Source organism: Bubalus kerabau, chromosome 4 (assembly GCF_029407905.1).
Source record: "Bubalus kerabau isolate K-KA32 ecotype Philippines breed swamp buffalo chromosome 4, PCC_UOA_SB_1v2, whole genome shotgun sequence".
NCBI classification, from domain to species: Eukaryota; Metazoa; Chordata; class Mammalia; order Artiodactyla; family Bovidae; genus Bubalus; species Bubalus kerabau.
Window position 1 is genome coordinate 153,953,787 of NC_073627.1, and position 20,935 is coordinate 153,974,721.

General features: G+C 36.7%; 1 protein-coding gene across 4 annotated transcripts in view; it reads left to right on the top strand.

Moving 5' to 3' along the window:
• Positions 1-20,935, top strand: part of AUH (AU RNA binding methylglutaconyl-CoA hydratase) — a 180,217-nt gene that overhangs the window by 85,767 nt on the left and 73,515 nt on the right. For 3 of the 4 annotated variants that reach the window (XM_055579118.1, XM_055579119.1, XM_055579117.1), the window contains 2 exons: positions 2,175-2,267; positions 4,300-4,356. In XM_055579118.1, the coding sequence (XP_055435093.1) occupies positions 2,175-2,267; positions 4,300-4,356 (150 nt within the window). Of the gene's footprint in view, positions 1-2,174; positions 2,268-4,299; positions 4,357-4,855; positions 5,906-20,935 lie in introns of those variants that run through there. The other variant, XM_055579120.1, reaches the window with a different exon arrangement.

Genomic DNA, 20,935 nt, shown 5'->3' on the forward strand with positions numbered 1-20,935 from the left:
TTGAACATGATAAAGTATTTAAGTAGAGATGTCCAACAGGCAGGTAATAGAGATACAGTTTAGAGAGAAGTTTGGATTTCAGGTGGTGATTTGGATATCATTGGTATTATATGATGGTGAAAGGAAACAGACCTCCTGGGAAGAGCTTCTATTGATAGGGGAAGAAGACTGAGTTATATAACCAAAGGTGGAAAGAAAGGCAGGAAAGATGAGGGCAGGGACCCAGCAGGCAAAGGAAGAGAGGAATTCAAAATGGAGGAGTGTCCAGGATTAAAGTCTCTGATCTTCAGAGGCAACAAGTTTAATAGGGACTGGATAGTGCCTGTTGGCTCTGGGACAGTATTACAGTGTCACTGGGAAGTGAAGGAAAAACAGTCTCTGTGAGACGAGTGGGACTAGAACTGTGAGGTGGAGGTGAGTGGAAGTGTATTCTTTTCCCTCCAGAAGCTTATCTTAGAGGAAGGTGAGCCAAGGCCACAGTGAGGCCTACTTCGGGAAAGACTTTCATGAGAGAGACTTGAGATTGGGGACATTGGGGAGGTAGCAGATTGAAGGAGTCTAGAAATTGGATAATTTCTATAGCTAGCTTTGTAGAAAGGAAGGGGGTTTGGAACCTGTGTAACACTAATTCCATTTTACTTGTAGTGGCTTGAGGTGATTGTGGGAACCACTCAGATTAATTTGCCGTTATATTACATCATCAATTGTACTTTTTTGTCAGATAAAATAAAATTTTACTTTTTCGTTGCACTCATTTCCTGACTGTAAACACTGACATCGCTGTCTGTTCATTTTTTCATCAGGTGTGCTGTAAAGCACGTTGTGTGGAGCACCTTTGAATTTGCCCTGTGTTTTCAAGCTCCCACCTCCCCCGAAACGCTCAGACAGGCACAAATAGTGAAATACGCCCTGCTGCAAAGACTCGCTCATTCCTGCTTGGCCAGTGGTGCTTTTGCCTCAGATGGCAACATCTATATGTGCTCAATCCCAGCCTCTTCAGACTTTTTCTCTTAGAATAAATTTGATAAATTTCTTCATGTATGAATAAAACTCAGTACACTTCAACACATTTGAATAAACATCTCTGTCTGAGGAATTTCACATATCAGAATACCTATGGAAGATAGGCTTCTAGTGATGGTATCTTTTTAATATTTTTATTTTATTTACTTTAAATTGATACATAATTAACATGTAACTTGTATAAGTTTAAGGTGAATGTGTTGATTTGATATATTTACATATTGTGATATGATTTCCACTGTACCATTAGCTAGCACCTCCATCATGTCACATAATATTATTTCTTTTTTGTGGTGAGAATACATTGAGAGGTGGTACCTTTTTAATATCCCCATTCTATTCATATGTTAAGGTTGTTCAGCCTAAACTTCACATTCCCGTAGTCAAAAATAGAATAGAAAAGGATTATGCTTTACATAATAATTAACCAGTCAGTTTTTGAACCATTTATTAAAAATATTTATATTTATAAAAGTTTCAGTAAAATAGTAATCTGTTTCTGAACTAAAGAAAGTCTGATTTTAAGTTTGTGATTGGCTAACCCCTTCCCAGTCATACTTACAGGCAGATTTGAGTATCTCTTCCATCTGAAGTATGTGGTATTTTCTAGCAATTATTCATCATGTGTATGTGTGTATGTGTGCTCATTGTATTCTTAGCAAATGGTAGAACTGTTGGGTTGATGCCTTGGCAACCACTGAGACTGCTTCTTCTTGTTTGAGTAATTATATTACTTCTCTGAATGAGGTTCTATCATTCTGAGAACCAAGATAACCTGTAAAAGGGTCATGAATTATCCATTATACCTAAGTCATTTCAACTTGAAATTTATACAAACCAAACAGCTCATAAAAGACTTTAGGTTCAAAGATTACAAAGTCAGAACTGTGATTCTGTTAATTCAACAGAAAGTATGTATGAGAGTATTTCAATAGTATGGTAAGATTTAAAGATATTACTGCATATTTTATGTGGTAGAACACTATATGATCATTACATTTTCTAAAATGTAAATGTTTAGTGAAAAGTAAAAGCAATACAAAATTCTATAGATAATATTCCATTTAAAATTATATTTACATTAAAAAATGTAAAATAATTGCATAGAATGCCTTTACTGAAGAAGCATGAAGTCTGTCTTTCTGTTTCAGCTAATCTTCCAGTGCCAACCATTGCAGCAATCGATGGACTTGCTTTAGGTGGTGGACTTGAACTGGCTTTAGCGTGTGATATAAGAGTAGCAGGTGAGAATTAGTCCTAAAACTTAACTTTTTTCTATTAATTTTTGAGGATTTGGTATTGAAACTACAACTAAAAATCTTAATTTAATCTACTTAAAATAATTGTCATATATAGTGGAACTATATGTAACTTTGTTCTGTATTTTCCAAGTCTCCTGTAGATGTTTTTATACTTTCATAATTTAAAAAATAAAAAAGAAACATAACTTTAAAAAAATAAGATTTGTATTTACTGTGTGTGCTCAGTTGTGTCCAACTCTTTGTGACCCACTAGACTGTAGCCTGCCAAGCTCCTCTGTCCATGGGATTTTTCCAGGCAAGAATACTGGAGTGGGCTGCCATTTCCCCTTCCAAGATCCCTTGGATCTATCCCTGAATCAGGAATAGAACCTGTGTCTCCTGCATGTCCTGCATTGGCAGGTGGATTCTTTACCCTCAGATAATTCTAAATATTTTTCCCCCATATTGTTGAATAAAACATGTAAAAAAAGTCACCTGTTGAGCTTAATGAAGTATTTAAAATTCCCAGTTAAGGAAACAGTCTTTTATAGTATCTTTTTCAGTCCTAGCAGGAGTAAAGGAGAACAGGAATTGGGTCATATGGAACTGAATTTGGATCTTAGGTCCTGTCATTTTTAGATCAGGTTCCTCCTCTACAGTGGGGGAAATGAAGGTTTCTGTTGTGAAGATTAAATGAATTCATCTCCAGCATGTGCCTAGTCCAAGCATGTAGTTATTATTAGGGCTATGGTAATGATGACTTAATGTCTTTGAGGTTCACTTTGTTCCTGCAAGGTTTTCTGAGTATTGGATAAGGTGATTATGAAAACAATAAAGGAAACAATTAGTGCTAACCATGTGCTGAGTATTGACCCAGTGCTTACCTAATGCTTGGCATGTACTTAGGCTCGCTTAATCTGCCTAATAGCTCTGTGAGATAGATACGCTTTTGGTGCTTCAGGAAGCTAGGGCTGAGACAGGTAAAGAAACAAACCACAAATCAGTGACCAAGCTGGGATTTGAACCCAGACAGTCTCAAGTCACAGCTCTCCTTCTGTTATTCTTCCAGAGTACTGTGTGCTGCCCCTGCTATCCTCGGCACTATGTTCTGTATGATCACAGTGCTGTCTGTATCATTGTCCCTCATCAGGGCGACCAAGAGGGACTGTTAGACCAAGGACTGAGTGCAACAGGCAGCAAATATTTGTCACTGTTCTTTCCCTGGTTCCCACTGTCTCTTCTGATGGAGCTGCCTGTTAAATGTAGAATCACGATAATTATGTTTTTTAATAATTTTATGGTAACTGGCTCTTGGAATTTGCAGTTACTAATTTCTGTGTACTTTCCCTTTTCAGTTTATTTTAGATTTCTGTTTTCTTGACAGATCTTTGGGTTTTAAACTGAAAGTTGTATGCAATCCATTTCTGAAAGCATGCAAGTTCTGGGGCTTAGGAGATAGGAAGTAGTCTAAGCACATTTGGATATGCAAATAAATAATTAAGATGTTTTAAAGTAGCTGTGAAAACAAACATGGAAAGAGGAACCCTATCCAGCTGTCAGAATAGTAAAACCATTTGTCAAAAGTAACTAGAGATTTGGTCTTGAAGAGTTGCCATATCTGATATGATATATTAAGCTATTTGATCTGTAGGACTGTTCAGGCAGCTAAAGAATTCTTACTTGTCAGACACAGTCTCCCTCCTGATCCTGAATAATGAATGAGATCTGTGCCTTCAAACATGACTTGGCAGTATCAGGTCAAATTATGTAGTTAACACCCCTGGTCTTTCTACATCAAAAATTAATTTGCTGCCAAGCAATTTTTAACAGAAAATGTTGTGTGACTTTCTTAGTATGTATCATTTAGAATGTTTACTTATTTCCATAACTGAATGCCTTCTGGAGTGATTTAAGATTTGTGACACAAATTTAATTAGTAAACAGAATATTTCTAGCTTATTTTACTACTTTTTCAAGTCATCATATTTGAATTTGATGATGTGGATGTTACTTAATTTTCTTCTTTCCTTTTTAGCTTCCTCTGCAAAAATGGGCCTGGTTGAAACAAAGTTGGCAATTATTCCTGGTGGAGGTATGAATTGTTCATGCCCATCTTGATCTGTCCTTGGAAACAGAGCACAAGGCAAAAAGGTGTTAGTTGAAAAGGCAACAAACATTTTGGGTAAAGAGACTAATGCTGTCTTGTTTGCTTGTAACAGAGTCCTTAGTGAAAAGGTATTTTTTGGTTTCTGTAGGTGTGGAGATTGCAGACGCGTTGCCTGTTGCTGTCTTGCTCTCTTTTTGTGCTTGTCCTGTGCTTTTCTGTATGATGTCTTAACTTTAAAATTATTACATTCTTCACATGATTCTTGAAAGATTACACTTGTATTTTGAAACTTTAATGTGAGTATGTAAATGTGTGTGCCCTCAGCGCCTTAAACACACAGACCCAAGTGGAGGAGGGGCAGAGGTTCCCAGGCTTCTTGCCAGCTTGCTTGTGTTTCTGTGCAGCTGGACAAAGGTTGGGGTTGTTTGGTAGGCTGAATTTGGATCTGAAGAGGTGTTATTTCTTCTCTGTTACTACAAAAAAGATTGTTGGGCTGCTGCTTTTGGAAGATTAATAAAGCACTTTTCCAGCATTGATAATGAAATCTTTCATCACAAGGTAAATCTGAAAATTTTGTTCTTTTGTCTGCTGCAGAGAATTTGGAGACATTGCCATTCTGTTGAAGTCTTTCTTTCAAACAGTAGGCTTCATCTGAGGCTGTACTCCTTGATAACTTATTAGTTTATGAATGAAATAATAATAATTAAAAATTTAGAGCAGTGTTTGAACACTTCTTTTGTACCTGAGTTAAAATTATCTGTTTAACCTTATTATAAGACTATTTATCTTGATTAGTGTGTAGATAGAAATTAAAACATAATTCAGTGAAATTGAAGACTACCCAGATCAATGTGTGTGATTCACTAAGTTTTCTACTTTGGTAATGTGCAAAAAGTGACATTCTTGTAAGTAAAAGCATTTACTGTCTACCTGTTTTACCATGCTAGTCTTTTTTACTGTGACTCGTGAAAAAGCCGAAAGGATTTATAAAGCTTTAGCTCCTTCTGTCATTTCTGTTGGGAGCTGCCTGTGTTGTATTAGGTCCAGAAACTAGCCTTTTCTTTCTAGTATACTTCAGTTTTTGGGGTCTTCTGCAATAGTGGGTCCATTAATCAGAACCTATGTTTTGTATATATGATTGAGTTTGGATTCTCATAAATACTGTTATTTAAAAATTTTTTATAGAATTTATTTGTTATAAAATTTGGAATGTTTTAACATTTTCCATAGTTTTCTGTCATTTTTTTCTTCCCTTTATTTCTAAGTGAATCTGAAGTAATATATGTCAGTTGTTCCTTTAATATAATAAAGCTTTCAAGTTCATAGTGCATGTAATTATGTAATATTGAACTTACTGAAAATTAATCTAATTTTGTATAAAGCCACATATTCACATTTAGATAATAAGAGGTGCATGCAGAAGTTTTTTCTTCACTCTTGTATTAGTATTATGGTTATTAAAGTATCCCAAAGTAAAGTCTGTTTTTCTTTTTGTTTGTTTTAATAACAGCAAAATAGCTTAAGTAAGCATTTTTTTTAAGTATATCTAAAGAGGTTATTTCTGGAAATTTTATGGAGAAAATCCTCTTCTGTCTTATGCATATAGAGTTTTTTTAATCCACAAATATTTTCTCCATTTTCATTTTTTTCCTTCCCTTTCTCTTAGATGATCCTCCTCTGAAAATATTGCTTATTTTTTCTTCTGTTTTTAAAGTTTTTTTTTTTTTTTTTTAATGTGGGCCATTTTTTTAAAAAGTCTCTGCTGAATTTGTCACAGTGTTGCTTCTGTTTTATGTTTTGGTTTTTTTGGCTGCAGGTCACCTGGGATCTTAGCTCTGTGACCAGGGATTGAACCTGCACCCCTTGCATTGGAGGGAAGTCCCTTGTGTTATTTTTTCTTAAAACTGTTTTTAAATTGGTGGATTTTCTATACCTAAAATGATCTCTGGGATGTTCCCCTTGCTCTTTTTTGGACTGTGAACATTGCTGCTATTATGAAGAGCTTATTACTATAGTAGATGTAGCAGACTACATTGAATTTTTTTCTCCCTTCCTTGTGGTACCGAACTTGCTTCGTGATGTAGATGCTCACTGAGCAGCCAGGTGCTCCTGACCCTTATCAGTGAGCCTGTCTTTAGTGTCAGTGGTCCCAGCTTCCATCTGTTTCAGACAACGGTGGCTGTGGATAGAAGATGGATAGAAGATAACTAGGAAGAATTCAAATACAGCAAGAGAATTGTGGGGAAAAAAAATAAGACTTTCCTTTCCTTTTTAATACTATGGATGGAATAAATATTTTTGGGTAAAATGTATGGATTCCATTCAGTCTAGAAGATATATGTCTGTAAGTCTGAGAAATAATGCTCTTCTAAGTTATTACAAGTTCATGGTTTCATACTGGCCAGCATTTGAAAGTTAATCCAAGTGAAACTGTACCCCTGCATTCGTATTTACTGTATGTTTGATCAGCTGCAAGAGTTAACCCGATGCTCTTAGTGTGCATATTATTATCACTTCTAACCTTTTATGATAACAGTTTACTGAGAAATGATCAAAACCTGATATTTACTTTTGGGTTTTTGTTTCTACTTGAACCTGAGTCCCAATAACAACATGATTATTTTTATGGTATATTTTGTAATTTTTCTTATAATGCAACAAGTTGAATTATAAAACGATTATTTTAAAATGATAGTACTATTTCTAATGAGTGGACCATCACCATAAGTTTTAGGTTTAATGTTCTAAATTTCAGTTTTTACTCGACTATTAAAATTACATAGTTTTAAAAAAAAGTAAGATGTAAAGAAAGGTAGAAACATATCAAAGCCAAATTGAACTTCTTTAAGTTGTAGTTTGTCAGATAAAATTAAAAATGGAGTGTAAGTGACTGTGATACTTAAACCAGTACCTTTATTTGTTTTATGTATATTTATATAGACAGATATTATAAAATACAAAAAATACAAAATAAAATTTAATGATGTAAAGTTTAAAAATCATTAATATTGTTACCCTAGGATCTTCCTATGATATTTTAAATTATATTTGGGAATATTTATTTACTAAATAGCCCTATCTGTTCTCCAGTATTTTCACCTTTAAGAAAGCAGCTAAACTTCCTGTCTTCCTAACTGGGAGAATGCTTCAGTACTATAAAATAAAATTCTCTTTTGGAAATAGCTCCCCAAACAATACTGCCCTTAAACATGTTTATAAGACTGCAATAAAACAAGTTCAGGGGCTTAGGATTCTGTTATTTGATAGTTTAGAAAATTTCTGTTAAATGTGCACAGAAAATGGTGGCAGTATCTTTTATTCCCTGCCTCTGTTTAACAGCTTCTACTAGAGGATTTGGGGTATATGTCAGGAAACTTTATTATAACTAAGAAAACTGTCCTTTGCTTTTTGCTTGGATATATACCACTGTGGACAAGATGTCTAGTATTTCCATTCCTCTGTGGTTGTCTTTCATTCTCTCTAGCCTTTTTTTTTTTTAATATTCAAACTTTAGGAAATATGAAAGACAGTGAAATGAACCTCTTATACCTTTCACCAAGGTCTCTTCTCATGAGAGAGACCCTTCCACTCTTTGTCTCTCTCTCATATGCATATCCCCCCCCCCCTTTTTTTTGATGAACCATTTAAAAATAAGAGGTGAATCTTTAAATATTTCAATGTGCTTTTCATAAGAATAAGAAAGGACTCTTTAACCACAACCCTATTGTAACACCTACCAGTATTAAAATTAGTATTAATATTCAGATTATACCAGGTTCAAAATGTTGTTTGTAGTGTTTTTTTTGTTTTGCTTTTCTAATTCAGGATTTATTTAAATGTCACAGGTTACATTTTTGTTTGTTTTTTAAAAGTTTTCCATCTCTTTTTGTTTTTTAGAACAGTAATCTTTCTAAAAAAAAAAGCCAGACAAATTATCTTCTTGAAGTTTGCACATTCTGGATTTGACTGAGTTATTTCCTCATATTTAGGTTTATGATAAAAAATTTTTGCAGAGAATAGTAAGTAGGCCATGTTCTATATTTCCTTTTCTTCTAATGTGTTGGCACTTAAGAGTTAGATTGTTCCACTTTGGGTGACAGTAACTTTGATCACTTGGTTAAGGTGGTGACTTAACTGTGCGTGCACTTTCAGTATCCTCCTCTTGGAAGGTTTACAGGAAAATAATCTTTAATTATTATTGGTATTGACTGCTTCCCAAATTAAAAAAAGAAAGGAATAAAGAAAAATGACTTTTTATTTTATTTTCCATTAAAAAATCAAAAAGAAGGAAGGAAATGAGAGCATTCAGATTTCACAGGACCAGAGCAAGAGGCCCCAGTTCTGTCTCTTTCTCCTCCCCAGGATGAGGGGTTTGGGATATCACTGCCTGTCCCACTGTAGGCTGTGTTTAGCAATAAGGCGTCTCTTGGCATGGTATCCAGGAACTCTATTTTAAGGTGTGTCTATGAAGTAATGACAGATTTTTAAATCCAGTGTGTGTGTTGTTCTGAGCACAGTAGTCATTTTGGAAAGTTTTGTTTATAACCTTTGTTGAAATCTTCTTAGAATTTACATCAGTATCTGACCTTATTCTTTTGAATATCTTCAACAGTGACTCATCTTGATCCTGTGAGGGTGAATTTGATTTTCAAAAATAGCATAGGACCTTTCTGTGCCAAATCTGATTAATAAGGTCATACTATTTCAGGAAGAAGAAAAGTATAACAACAAAAATAAGACTGCTTTTCTTAAGAGGCTTATATGATATCACAAACATTTACCAGTGTTATGTGCAATGGACAGCGCTGCTGGATTTAGTGGGCTGATTGCTAGTGACCTCTAAAGGCCAGTGCTTGTTTGGCTCTCTGGAGTCTAGTGCATTCATGAAACACTTCATACACTGTGCAGTCTCATTTCTTTGTACTTTAAAATCTGTTCAGTAACCACTTTATTCTTTTCTGTCTATTTACAGTGTTTTGGAAGCTATTGGTTGGTAAGTCATATGGTTAGTTGTTGTAGAGGAAACAGATAGATATAGATACAGAAGATACAAGTATAAATACAGATGACTCAGCAGTGTTCCCTTGAAGCGCCCATCTGAAATCTGGTAGGAGAGATTAAACGTGTACAATCATCATAACTGATCTCTTACAAAGTTGTTGGACTCAAACAGGAATAAGGCAGTTGAAAATTGGAATTGTGAGTTTGAGAAAATAGCGTGGATTCTGTCAGCCATAAACCTCAGTTTATAAGACCTGTATCGTGGGTCCCCAGCCCTTCTCTAAACCTTCTCTCCTACTGCTGCTCCCTTTGGTCACACACTAGGTTCCAGGTATGTTTATTCACTCAATTCACAAATATTTGTTGAGCCGTCTGGTGTAGACACTGGGTATATAGCTGTGAACAAACATGGAAAGATCACTTGTTCCTTGCAGCTGACATTCCAGGACACAGGCAGTAGACATGGCAAATAGTAAGTTGTGAATTATGGCAGAAGTATAAAATGCTATAGAAAAAGAAATAGGGGAAAGGATCTGAGGAGGGATGAGAGCTTGCACTTTAAAACAGGGTTCAGAGGAAGCCTCATTGAGAAGGTAACATTGGGGTTAAGACTGATGGGAATTGAGGAAATTGTCATACAGATAGGAAAAAAGAACATTTCAGACAGAGGGACATACAGGATGAAGGGCTAAGATGGGAGCATGCCTGGAACATTCATCCCATCACTGCAACCATAATAGATGGGAGGAGGAGAGTGGTAGGAGATGCTGTCGGACAAGTAACAGAGAAGTCAGGGCATAGAGGTAGCTGTTAACCCTGAGTGAGAGAAACCCACACAGGTTATTAGCAGAGGTACAATGTGATCTTAGGGCTTCCTAGGTGGCTCAATGGTAAAGAGTCTGCCTGCCAAAGCAGGAGACGTGGGTTCAGTCCCTGGGTTGGGAAGATTCCCTGGAGAAAGAAATGTCAACCCTCTCCAGTGTTCTTGCCTGGAGAATCCCATGGGAAGAGGAGCCTGGTGGGCTACAGTTGATGGGGTCACAAAGAGTGGGACACAACTGAGTGACTGAGCACACAGCACATAATGTGATCTTAGGCCTTTAAAGAGTTGCCTGGTTGCTGTGCCAAGGATAGAAATGAGTAGGGCCACGTTAGAGGCAGAAACCCATTCCTACTAGGAGCCTGATGCTGTAGTTCAAATGTTCTGGCTGGAGGACCAAAAAAGGGGCACCCTCTAGGACCCAGAAAGTACCAGGGAAATAGTAAAGAGTGAGGAACTCAGGAATGAGACCCCACAGATGTGTTAATGGACTCCTGGACTCATTCCTCAGCTGTGCATGTGTCTCTTAAGCTAAGCAGCACAACTAGATACTTGGTTCAAATTGAGAATTTGAACCAAGTGATGAACCACTGCCCAGATCTGAGACTGGCCAAAGGCCTTGAAAACATAACTAACTCTGAAACCACAATTCACAGAAGGCTGGCTGGAATGTGCAGCCTGAGTACAGCCAAGTTAATTGAATGCTGACACAAAAATGTCCAGGCCACAATTACTCAGCATGTGAACACCTGAACGTATCAGTTTACATGAGCGATGATCAAACAGATGTCATCCAGAATGACAGGTTTTGGAATTATCTAAGATTTTAAAGCAGTTACTGCTTTAAGAAGTAAGGGTAAACTGTTTCAGTGGCCTTCTCTTCACCTTGTTGGTGAGGGAGGGATTCCTTTCCTAGGTTTCTGAAGATGGCCAAACACACTAGACAGGTGTGATTGATAGCAGTGTCTTAGTTGGATGTACTCACAGCCCAAGGGAAGCCACCACATGGCACACAGGATCATATGGAGGTTGTGCTTGGGAACATCGAAGAAAACAGTGTGGGAGGCAGGCTTAGTGATGAGAAGGTGGTGCGCCCCTTGGTTCCTTAGGGAGGATGTGATTTGTTTTCTTTGAGTTGTCTCACAATCTAGTAGGAACCTGGAACCCTCTCTCCAGGGATAAGTAGGAATGCTGCCTAGTCTTTGTGATGAAGAGGGTTGTTTGTCTAGGGGACTTAATAATCCTTTGGAACAGAATTGGTACGAGACCGTGTGGTCAGGTCATTTGTGGTTCACTTGGTTTCCCTCGGTGTTAGGCAGCACATGATATTGGGCCTTAGTTTTAGACTTTACCCACATGAACAAATGGAAATATAGAAAGTTTCAGAATAGAGATGACAGAAGAAAGTGAGTAAACTTCATGATTAATCAGTGGGAGTTACTCAGTATCAGAGAAAAAAACCAAAAAACCTGAATAAATGAACTGGACCTCAGGGACCTAGAGGATGGTACTGAAATGTTTAACATCTGTGTCACAGGAGTCTTAGAAGGAAAGGAGAAAGAGTGTGGTCCAGAAAAATATTTTTGAAGAAGAAATAGCTGACGACTTCACAAATTTGGTGAAAGGTATAAACTAAGGATTTAAAAAGGTGAGTGAACTCAAGCCAGATAAGCCCAAAGAAGTCCAGGACCAGACACATCATAATCAAATGCTTAAAGCTAAAGACCAGATCATCATCATCTTTAAAATTGAAGGAAAATTGCACATTATTGATAGGGAGTGACTGGGTTCTTCATCAGAAGCAGTGGAGTCCAGAAATAAGTGAATTTCTATAGTGCTAAAAGGAGAGAACTGTCAACCTGGAAATCTAGAAAAAATGTCCTTTAGGAATGAAGATGAAATGAGAATATTCTCAGATTAAGGAAAACTAAGAGAATTTACAGCCTGCAGACCCAGTGTGGATTTGGGGGAAAGATAGACACATTGATCTGTGGAACACAACAGAATTTAGAAATAGACCTGTGCAAATATGGCTGGATGATAATTGATAATTCACACAAGCAAGTCAGGGGAGAAAGTATGGTGATAGAAAAATTGGACATCCATATGCAAAAGAAAAGAAAAAAACACTTCCACCTAAATCCCACAATGTGTACAAAATGAACTCAGAATCATAAATTGAAATGTAAAATATAAAACCATACAATTCTTTGAAGCTACATGAAGCCAGAGACTGTCTCTTTCATTCCTGCAGTTTGAGACTACAGGTCTGGTAATCATCTGAGTATTCCATTAGTGTTAGACTAGCACTAACACTAGCTTATTTATAGTACCTGTATAATATAAATGCTATCTAAGTAGTTATAAATCCAGTGTAATTGTATTCAGTGTATACAATTTGTATATAATGCTAGGTAAAGACATTGGCCTTTGAATAACATGGATCTGAACTGCATGGATCCACTTATATATGCAGATATTTTTCAGTAAATATACAATTGGCCTGTGTATTCATGGGTTTTGTATCTATGGATTCAGCCAACTGTGTATCGAAATTTCCACCTGAAGTTGGTTGAATCTAGGGATGTGAAATCCATGGATATAGAGGGGCAGTTGTATTCATTGTACTACTCCATTTTATATAAGGGTCTAGATCATCAGCAGATTTTGTATATGTGAGGAGTCCTGGAACCAGTACCCCTCGCATGCCAAGGGATGACTGTGCTGCTGCTGCTACTGCTAAGTCGCTTCAGTCGTGTCCGACTCTGTGCGACCCCATAGACGGCAGCCCACCAGGCTCCCCCGTCCCTGGGATTCTCCAGGCAAGAACACTGGAGTGGGTTGCCATTTCCTTCTCTAATGCATGAAAATGAAAAGTGAAAGTGAAATCGCTCAGTCGTGTCCGACTCTAGCGACCCCATGGACTGCATCCTACCAGACTCCTCTGTCCATGGGATTTTCTAGGCAGAAAGTACTGGAGTGGGGTGCCATATAGTTGCCAACTATAGTTGCCAGTTTGCTTTTGGGAACTTTCTGGGATTTTTTTTTTTTTTGAATATTCTTGGTTGGAGAAGGTTGGATGAATCCATGATGGATTGGGAAGGCCGATTTTACTGCTCCTGGAGGAGATAGAAGGAAATTAACTTCAAAGACTGATTGCATGAAGCAAATTGGAGATTTACTAATCAGAAATACTTTGTTTACTTTTACTGCATGCTTTTCTTTATTAAAATTCACGTTATTGCTTTATATATTCAAATTATATAATAATGGGGTTGAATTAATCAGCCGTTTTGGCTGATCTCAGATTTATGTCTGTTGCTCTCATTTTCTTTTTTTTAAATAACTAGTAACTTGGTATTTTACGAAATCAGATTATTCATTTACTGAGCATCATCTCACTTTACTTTTTCCAGCTATACTCAAGATAGCCTTATTTGCATTTGTATATTCTATAGTGTTCATTTTATGTATCAAGTTAAATAACCAAGTTTTAAGAGTCACTTGAAGCAGTGTAGAAAGCAGATGGCTGGGCAATTAAATGAAATATGTAAAAAGTTCATAAATAAAGGCAGATTAATACTATATGTGTAAATTAGGAAGAATGGCAGTTCATTTTTCCCATCTTTTGACAACAAAGGTGAATTTTCTTTTCATAAATCACTAAGTTTGGTTACTGATTTTTGACTCTCCGATGCCTATAGCATGCAAAATAGGGTGTGAACCATTCAGACTTATCCTTGGTATGTGACCCCGAGCATTTTATGTTATAAAAGTACTTGTCCTAGTCTAATGATAACAAGAAAGCTTGTTTGGAGAGCTGGTAAAATTGCATTCTTTGTATTTATACAAATTGAACATTCTTACCCACTCAACCGTGGCATTTGTGATTGCATGGCTGATGAGCAGCCGTCTCTACCTGTAGGTGAAGTCCTGGTTCATGGGAGGAGTTCTGGGCTGAGCATCTCAGGGCTTGAATTCTACCTCCCTCACTAAACAGTCTTTATTAGGCAAGTTATTTCTGCACTTTATATTTCACTCTCTTCTTTTGTACAATGAAAATAATGTCTGTACCCACAGGGCTATTGTGAGAATTGGCAAGGATAGTATGTGTGCTTATAATATTACCTGGCACATTGTCAGGACAGATATTTGTTTTGTTATTGAGTGGTGGTTTGCTGTAATTTTTCTTCTTTTCAAAGAATCTTTAACATCTGTATTAAGTTACAATTGATGCACAATAAGCTGCATGCATTTTTAGCATGTTTAAGTTTTGACACACACACACACATATATGTTTCATTTTCTAGAATTTTACATAAATCATACCATATATTATGTAATCTTTTTGCCTAGCTTCTTTTACTCAGTGTATTTCTTGTGGTATTCATTCATATATGAGTTTCAGTACCTTTTTTTTTTTTAATCGCTGTTTGGTATTACATTGTATGGATATACCACAGTTTGATTATCTAGTCACATGTGGGTAGACACTTGGTTTATTTCTAGTTAAACTGTGGTGAACATTTGTATATAAGCCTTTGTATGGATATATGCTTTCAGTTAATTTGGGTAAATGCCTAGGACTGGATGACTTTATATGATAAAAAGTATGTTTACATTTTAATTTTCCAAAGTGGCTTCCAAGTTGGTTGGACTAGATGTCTGAGATTTCCCACCAGCAGTAATGAGAATTCCAGTTTCTTTGGCATCCTTACTGATGTCTGGTAAGCTCACCAGTGCTTAGTATGAGTTCAGATCTTCTCAAGGACATATGGTATCTTGTAGTGGTTGTAATTTCCCTTACGCTAATGTCTAATGATATTGAACATCTTTTCATCTACTTAACATTTGCATTTCTTCTTTGATGATATATCTGTTCAAACTTTTCACCCATTTTTAACTGTGTTGTTTTATTACTGAATTTTGAGTTGTTCGTAAGTGTTCTTACTGCTGCTGCTAAGTCGCTTCAGTTGTGTCCAACTCTGTGCGACCCCATAGACAGAAGCCCACCAGGCTCCCCCGTCCCTGGGATTCTCTAGGCAAGAACACTGGAGTGGGTTGCCATTTCCTTCTCTAATGCGTGAAAGTGAAAAGTGAAAGTGAAGTCGCTCAGTCGTGTCCGACTCTTCGTGATCCCATGGACTGCAGGCTACCAGGCTCCTCTGTCCACGGGATTTTCCAGGCAAGAGTACTGGAGTGGGGTGCCATTGCCTTCTCTGGATTGTTTTTCCTAGTATTGATTATTATAGATGTAAATCCCTTTTTTAGAATTATGCTTTGCAAATGTTTTCCTTTGATCTGACTTGACTGTCTTTGTCTTAGCAGTTCTTTCAAAGAGCAGAAGGTTTTAATTTTGATGAAATATGATTTATCATTTTGTTCTTTCATGATTTTGATGTTGCATCTAAGAAATCTTTGCCTAAACCAAAGTCATAAGTGTTTTGCTGCTATGCTTCTGCTGCTGCTGCTAAGTCGCTTCAGTTGTGTCCAACTCTGTGCAACCCCATAGACAGCAGCCCACCAGGCTCCACTGTCCCTGGGATTCTCCAGGCAAGAACACTGGAGTGGGTTGCCATTTCCTTCTCCAGTGCATGAAAGTGAAAAGTGAAAGTGAAGTTGCTCAGTCGTGTCCGGCTCTGTGCAACCTCATGGACTGCAGCCTACAAGGCTCCTCCATCCATGGAGTTTTCCAGGCAAGAGTACTGATGTGGGGTGCTATGCTTCTAGAACTTCTGTAGTTTTTGGTAAACATTTAGGTCTGTGGTCTGTTTTGAATCAGTTTTTGTATATGGTGTGAGGTATAGGATGATACTGCTTTTCCATATAGACGTTTATTGTTACAGTGCCATTTGTTGAAAAGATTGCCCTTTTATTTGCCTTTGGATCATTCTCAAAAATGAGATATCCATATATGTGTGTAGCTTTATGTCTGGACTCATTTCTATCCCATTAATTGTCTATCTTGATACTAATACCATACCCTTTTCATTACTGGAGTATTAAAGTAAATCTTGAAATTGTGTGTTAGGCCTCTTGCCAAAGTTGTTTTGTCTAATGTAGATGCTTTGCATTTCCATATGAATCATGTCCATTTCTATAAATATATGCTGCTGTGATTTTGATTTAGATTACTTTCAATCTGTAAATCAATTTGTGGAAATTTGATAATTTGGCATTATTGACTCTGTAGACCCATGAACACAGCATATCTTTATTTTGTTAGGTCTTTTGTCTCTACAATTTTTTAATATTCTGTATATGTAAATTAAGTTGGCCAATGTTATTCTTCTGTGTCTTTATTGATTTTTTTCCTCTGCTTATTCTATCAACTGTTGAGAAATTTAAACCTCCAGATGTGACTGTGAAATTTTCTATTTTTCTTTTCAATTCTATTGGTATTTGCTTCATGTATTTCAAGGCTTTGTTATTAAAGTGCTTTGATACTTAACTTTTGTCATGTCTTATGATGAAATGAACCCCTATCATCTTAAAATGACCTTTTTCAATCCTTGTAATGTCTTTGCTATGTAATTCTCTTGCCTGCTATTTATGTAGCCCTTCAGGTTTTTTTTTTTTAACTAGTGTTAGCTTGGTATAGTCTTTCCATTTCTTTTATTCTGAACCTATTTGTGTCTTTTTATTTAAACTGTGTTTGTAGTAGGCAGCATATTATTGAATCTTGCTTTTTTACCCTATCTCACAACTGAGGCTATTTATGTTTAATGTGATTGATATTGATACATATAAATCATTATTTGTTTTCTATATGTTCTGTTTTTGTTTCCCTTTTTCTTCTCATTTTTGTCTGGATTAATTGACTATTTTTTATGATTCTGTTTTATCACCTTTATTGACTTACTATTAAAGTGCATTTATTGTTTTCCCCTGACCCTTGTCCTGATGCTGTTACATACTTTACTTTTAGCATAGCCTATAAACCCACACTGCATGGTTAATTATTTTGATTAAATAATCAATTTTTCCTTAAAGAGATTTAAGTAATTAGGAAAACATCTTCTGTGTTCACATCTAAGGTTCTTGCTAATTCTTTTCTTGCTTTGTGTTGTCATTCTCTTCTTCCATCTATTATCATTCTCTTCTCCAGGAAGGACTTCCTTTAACTTTGCTGTAGTGCTATCTGCTGCTGCTTAAGTCTTTCAGTTTTTGAATATTTGGGAAGGTCTTTATTTTAACTCTATTTGGAAATATTTTTTCTCGGTATAGAATTCTAGGTTGGCCTTTACTATCTTTCAGTACCTTCAGGATGTGCTTCACAGTTTTCATTGTTGCATTTCTTTTCTGGCTAGGACTCTGCTGTCATTCTCTTCGTTTTTGTATATGACATTTCTTTCTTTTTCTAGAGCTGCTTTACAGTTTTATTTATCCCTATATCGCTGATTGAGAGCAGTTTAAATTATGATGTGCTTTGGTGTAGTTTTCTTTATGGTCCTTTTGCTTGGCAGTTAGTGAACTTCTTGAATCTCTCATCCTTTCAGGTAGTTCTTCCCCTGGACTCAGAGTTTTCTCACATGCATAGTGGTCAGTACTTTGCTAAGTGAAGAGCTCCTTTCTTCAGATTTCTAGAGTCTTATCTCTGTGCTGCACCCTCTAGTTACTTGAGTCTCTTGGGATTACAGCCTGTCTTCAAGTGAAAAGTTGCATCGGATTGACTTGCTTCTGCCTCTCTGTGCTGTGTTCTGGAAACTGTTTTTGGATGAAAAGTTTGGGCAGACACAGAGCTCACCTTGCTTGTTTCCCATCTTCCCTCTTCACTGTTCTTTGTTGTCTCATGTCTAGTATGAAAAGTTTTTGGCTGTTTTAGGCAGAAAGTAAATCTACTCTTTGCAACTTTATCTTGGTTGTAAAGGAAGTACTGTGATTTCTTAAATGAATACTTGTGCATCCATCTTTCAGTTGTTTGCTTTATTTATTTATTTAGATACAAAGTTTCAGGTGTGCAACGTAATGATTTTATATGTGTATATGTTGTGAAATGATCACAAGTCTAGCTAACGTCTGTCACCACACGGACTACTATTTTTTCTTCTAATAGGAACTTTTATGATTTATTCTCATAGCAACTTTCAAGTATGCAATACAGTATTATTAACTATATCACCATATTGTACATTACATCCCCAAGATGTAATTACTTATTTTATAGTTGGAAGTTTGTAAACTTTTGACCAACCTCAGCCATTTCACCCAACCCCCACCCTGTGACTCTCACAGTCATCAGGCTCTGTATCTGTGAGTTTGTTGTTGTTGTTTGAAAGATTCCACAGATAAATGAGATCATCTAGTATTTGTCTTTGTCTGATTTCACTTAGCATAATGCTGTCAAAGTCCATCCATGCTATAGCTTAGTGGGATTTTCTTCTTCTTATGACTGAATAATCTTCCATTGTTGGTATACACACCACATTTTCTTTATCCATTCATCCATTGATGGACATGTTGGCTTCCATTGTCTTGGTTATTGTGAATAATAGTGCAGTGAACTAGAGATTATATGAAGGTGCATGTATCTTATTGAGTTAGTGTTTTAATTTCCTATAGATAAATACCCAGAAGTGGAATTGCTGTATCATATGTTATTTCTCTGATATTTTGAGGGCCCTCATAGTGTTTTCTGTAGCGGCTGCACGAATTTACATTCCCACCAACTGCACAGAGGTTCCCTTTTCTCTATATCCTCACCAGCTGCTATTTATTTTTTAGTAATAGCCATTCTAATGGGTGTGAGGTTATATCTTATTGTGGGTTTATTTTGCATTTCCCTGATGATTAGTGATGTGAGAATTTTTTCATGTACCTGTTGACCATCTGTGTGTTTTTGTTGGAAAAATGACTATTCAGATCCTCTGCCCATTTTTTTTTTAAGCAGTTGGATTTTTTAGGTTTTTTGTTATTGTGTTGTATGAGTTATTTATATATTTTGGATAGCAATCCTTTATCAGATGTATGATTTATTTTTGACTTTCTTTTTCCATTCTGAAATACCTATTTTGTTGATAGCTTCCTTTTCTGTGCAGCAATTTTTTATTGTGATATACTCCCACTTGGGCTTCCCAAGTGGCTCAGTGGTAAAGAATCTGCCTGCCAAGCAGAAAATGCAGATTCCACCCCTGGGTCAGGAAGAGCTTCTGGAGATGGAAATGGCAACCCACTCCAGTATTCCTGTATGGGAAACCCTATGAACAGAGGAGCCTGGCTGGTTGCAGTCCATGGAGTCACAGAAGGATCAGATGCAACTTAGCAACTAAACAACAGCTCCCACTTACTTAATTTTGCTTTTGTTTCTTTTACTTTTGGTGTCAGATCCAAAAATCATCAAGACTGATGTTAGGGACCTTACTGCTTTTTTCTAGAAATTTTATGTTTTCATGTCTTACATGAAAGTCTTTAATCCATTTTTTTTTTTTTGGCCATGCTGTACACCATGCTGGATCCTAATTTCCTGACCAGAGATCTAACCTGTGCTCACTGCATTAGGAGCACAGCGTTTTAACCACTGGACCACCAGGGAATGCCCTAATCATTTTGAATTGATTTTGGTATGTGGGGTAAGATAATGGTTCAATTTCATTCTTTTGCATATGGCTCTCCATTTTTCTCAGTGCTACTTATTGAAGAGACTGTCCTTTCTCTGTTGTGTAGTCTTGTATGGGTGTGATGTGCATTTGCTCAGGCATGGCTGACTCTTTGCAACTCTGTGAACTGTAGCCCATCAGGCTACTCTGTCTATGGAATTTTCCCAGCAAGAATACTTTAATGGGCTGCCATTTCTTCCTCCAGGGGATCTGCCCCCCTCAGGGTTTGAACCAGTGTCTCCTGCATCTCCTTCATTGCAAGTTGGGTACTTTTACCAGTGAGCTATTGGAGAAGCCCATAGTCTTGTATATCCTTTATCATAAGTGAATTGACCATATAGGCACGGGTTTATTTCTGGGTCCTCTGTTCTGTTCCATTTGTCTATATGTATATCATTATGCCAGTATTATATTGTTTTGATTACTGTATCTTTGTATTATAATTTGAAGTCAGGAAGCATCATTCTCCAGTTTTGTTCTTTCTCAAAATTTCTTTGTTTGGAGTCTGTGAAGTGAAGTCGCTTAGTTGTGTCTGACTCTTTGCGACCCCTTGAACTGTAGCTCACCAGGCTCCTCCATCCATGGAATTTTCCAGGCAAGAGTACTGGAATGGGTTGCTATTTCCTTCTTCAGGAGATCTTCCCGACCCAGGGATCGAACCCGGGTCTCCTGCATTGCAGGCAGACGCTTTACTGTCTGAGCCACCAGGGAATCCCCTTGGAGTCTGTGGTTCTATACAAATTTTAGGATTATTTGTACTCTTTCTATGAAAAATGTCATTGGTGGTCCTTTTCATTGGTAGGCTTTTGATTACAGATTCAGTCTCCTTATTTGTATTGTGTCTGTTCAGATTTTCTGTTTCTTCATGATTTAGTTTTGGTAGGTTATATGTTTCTAGGAATTTTTGTCTTTTCTTTCTCAATTTGTTGGTGTATAATTTTTCTCAGTTTATTAATGATCCATTGTATTTTGTGGTATCTTTTGTGACAGCTTCTCTTTTGTTTTTTATTTGTTTGAATCTTTTCTCTTTTCTTTGAAGAGTCTCAAGAAAGGTTTATCTTTTAAAAAAACTAGTTCTTAGTTTCAGCAATCTTTTCTATTACTTTCTGCTTCGCTATTTCATTTATTTCTGCTCTGACCTTTAGTT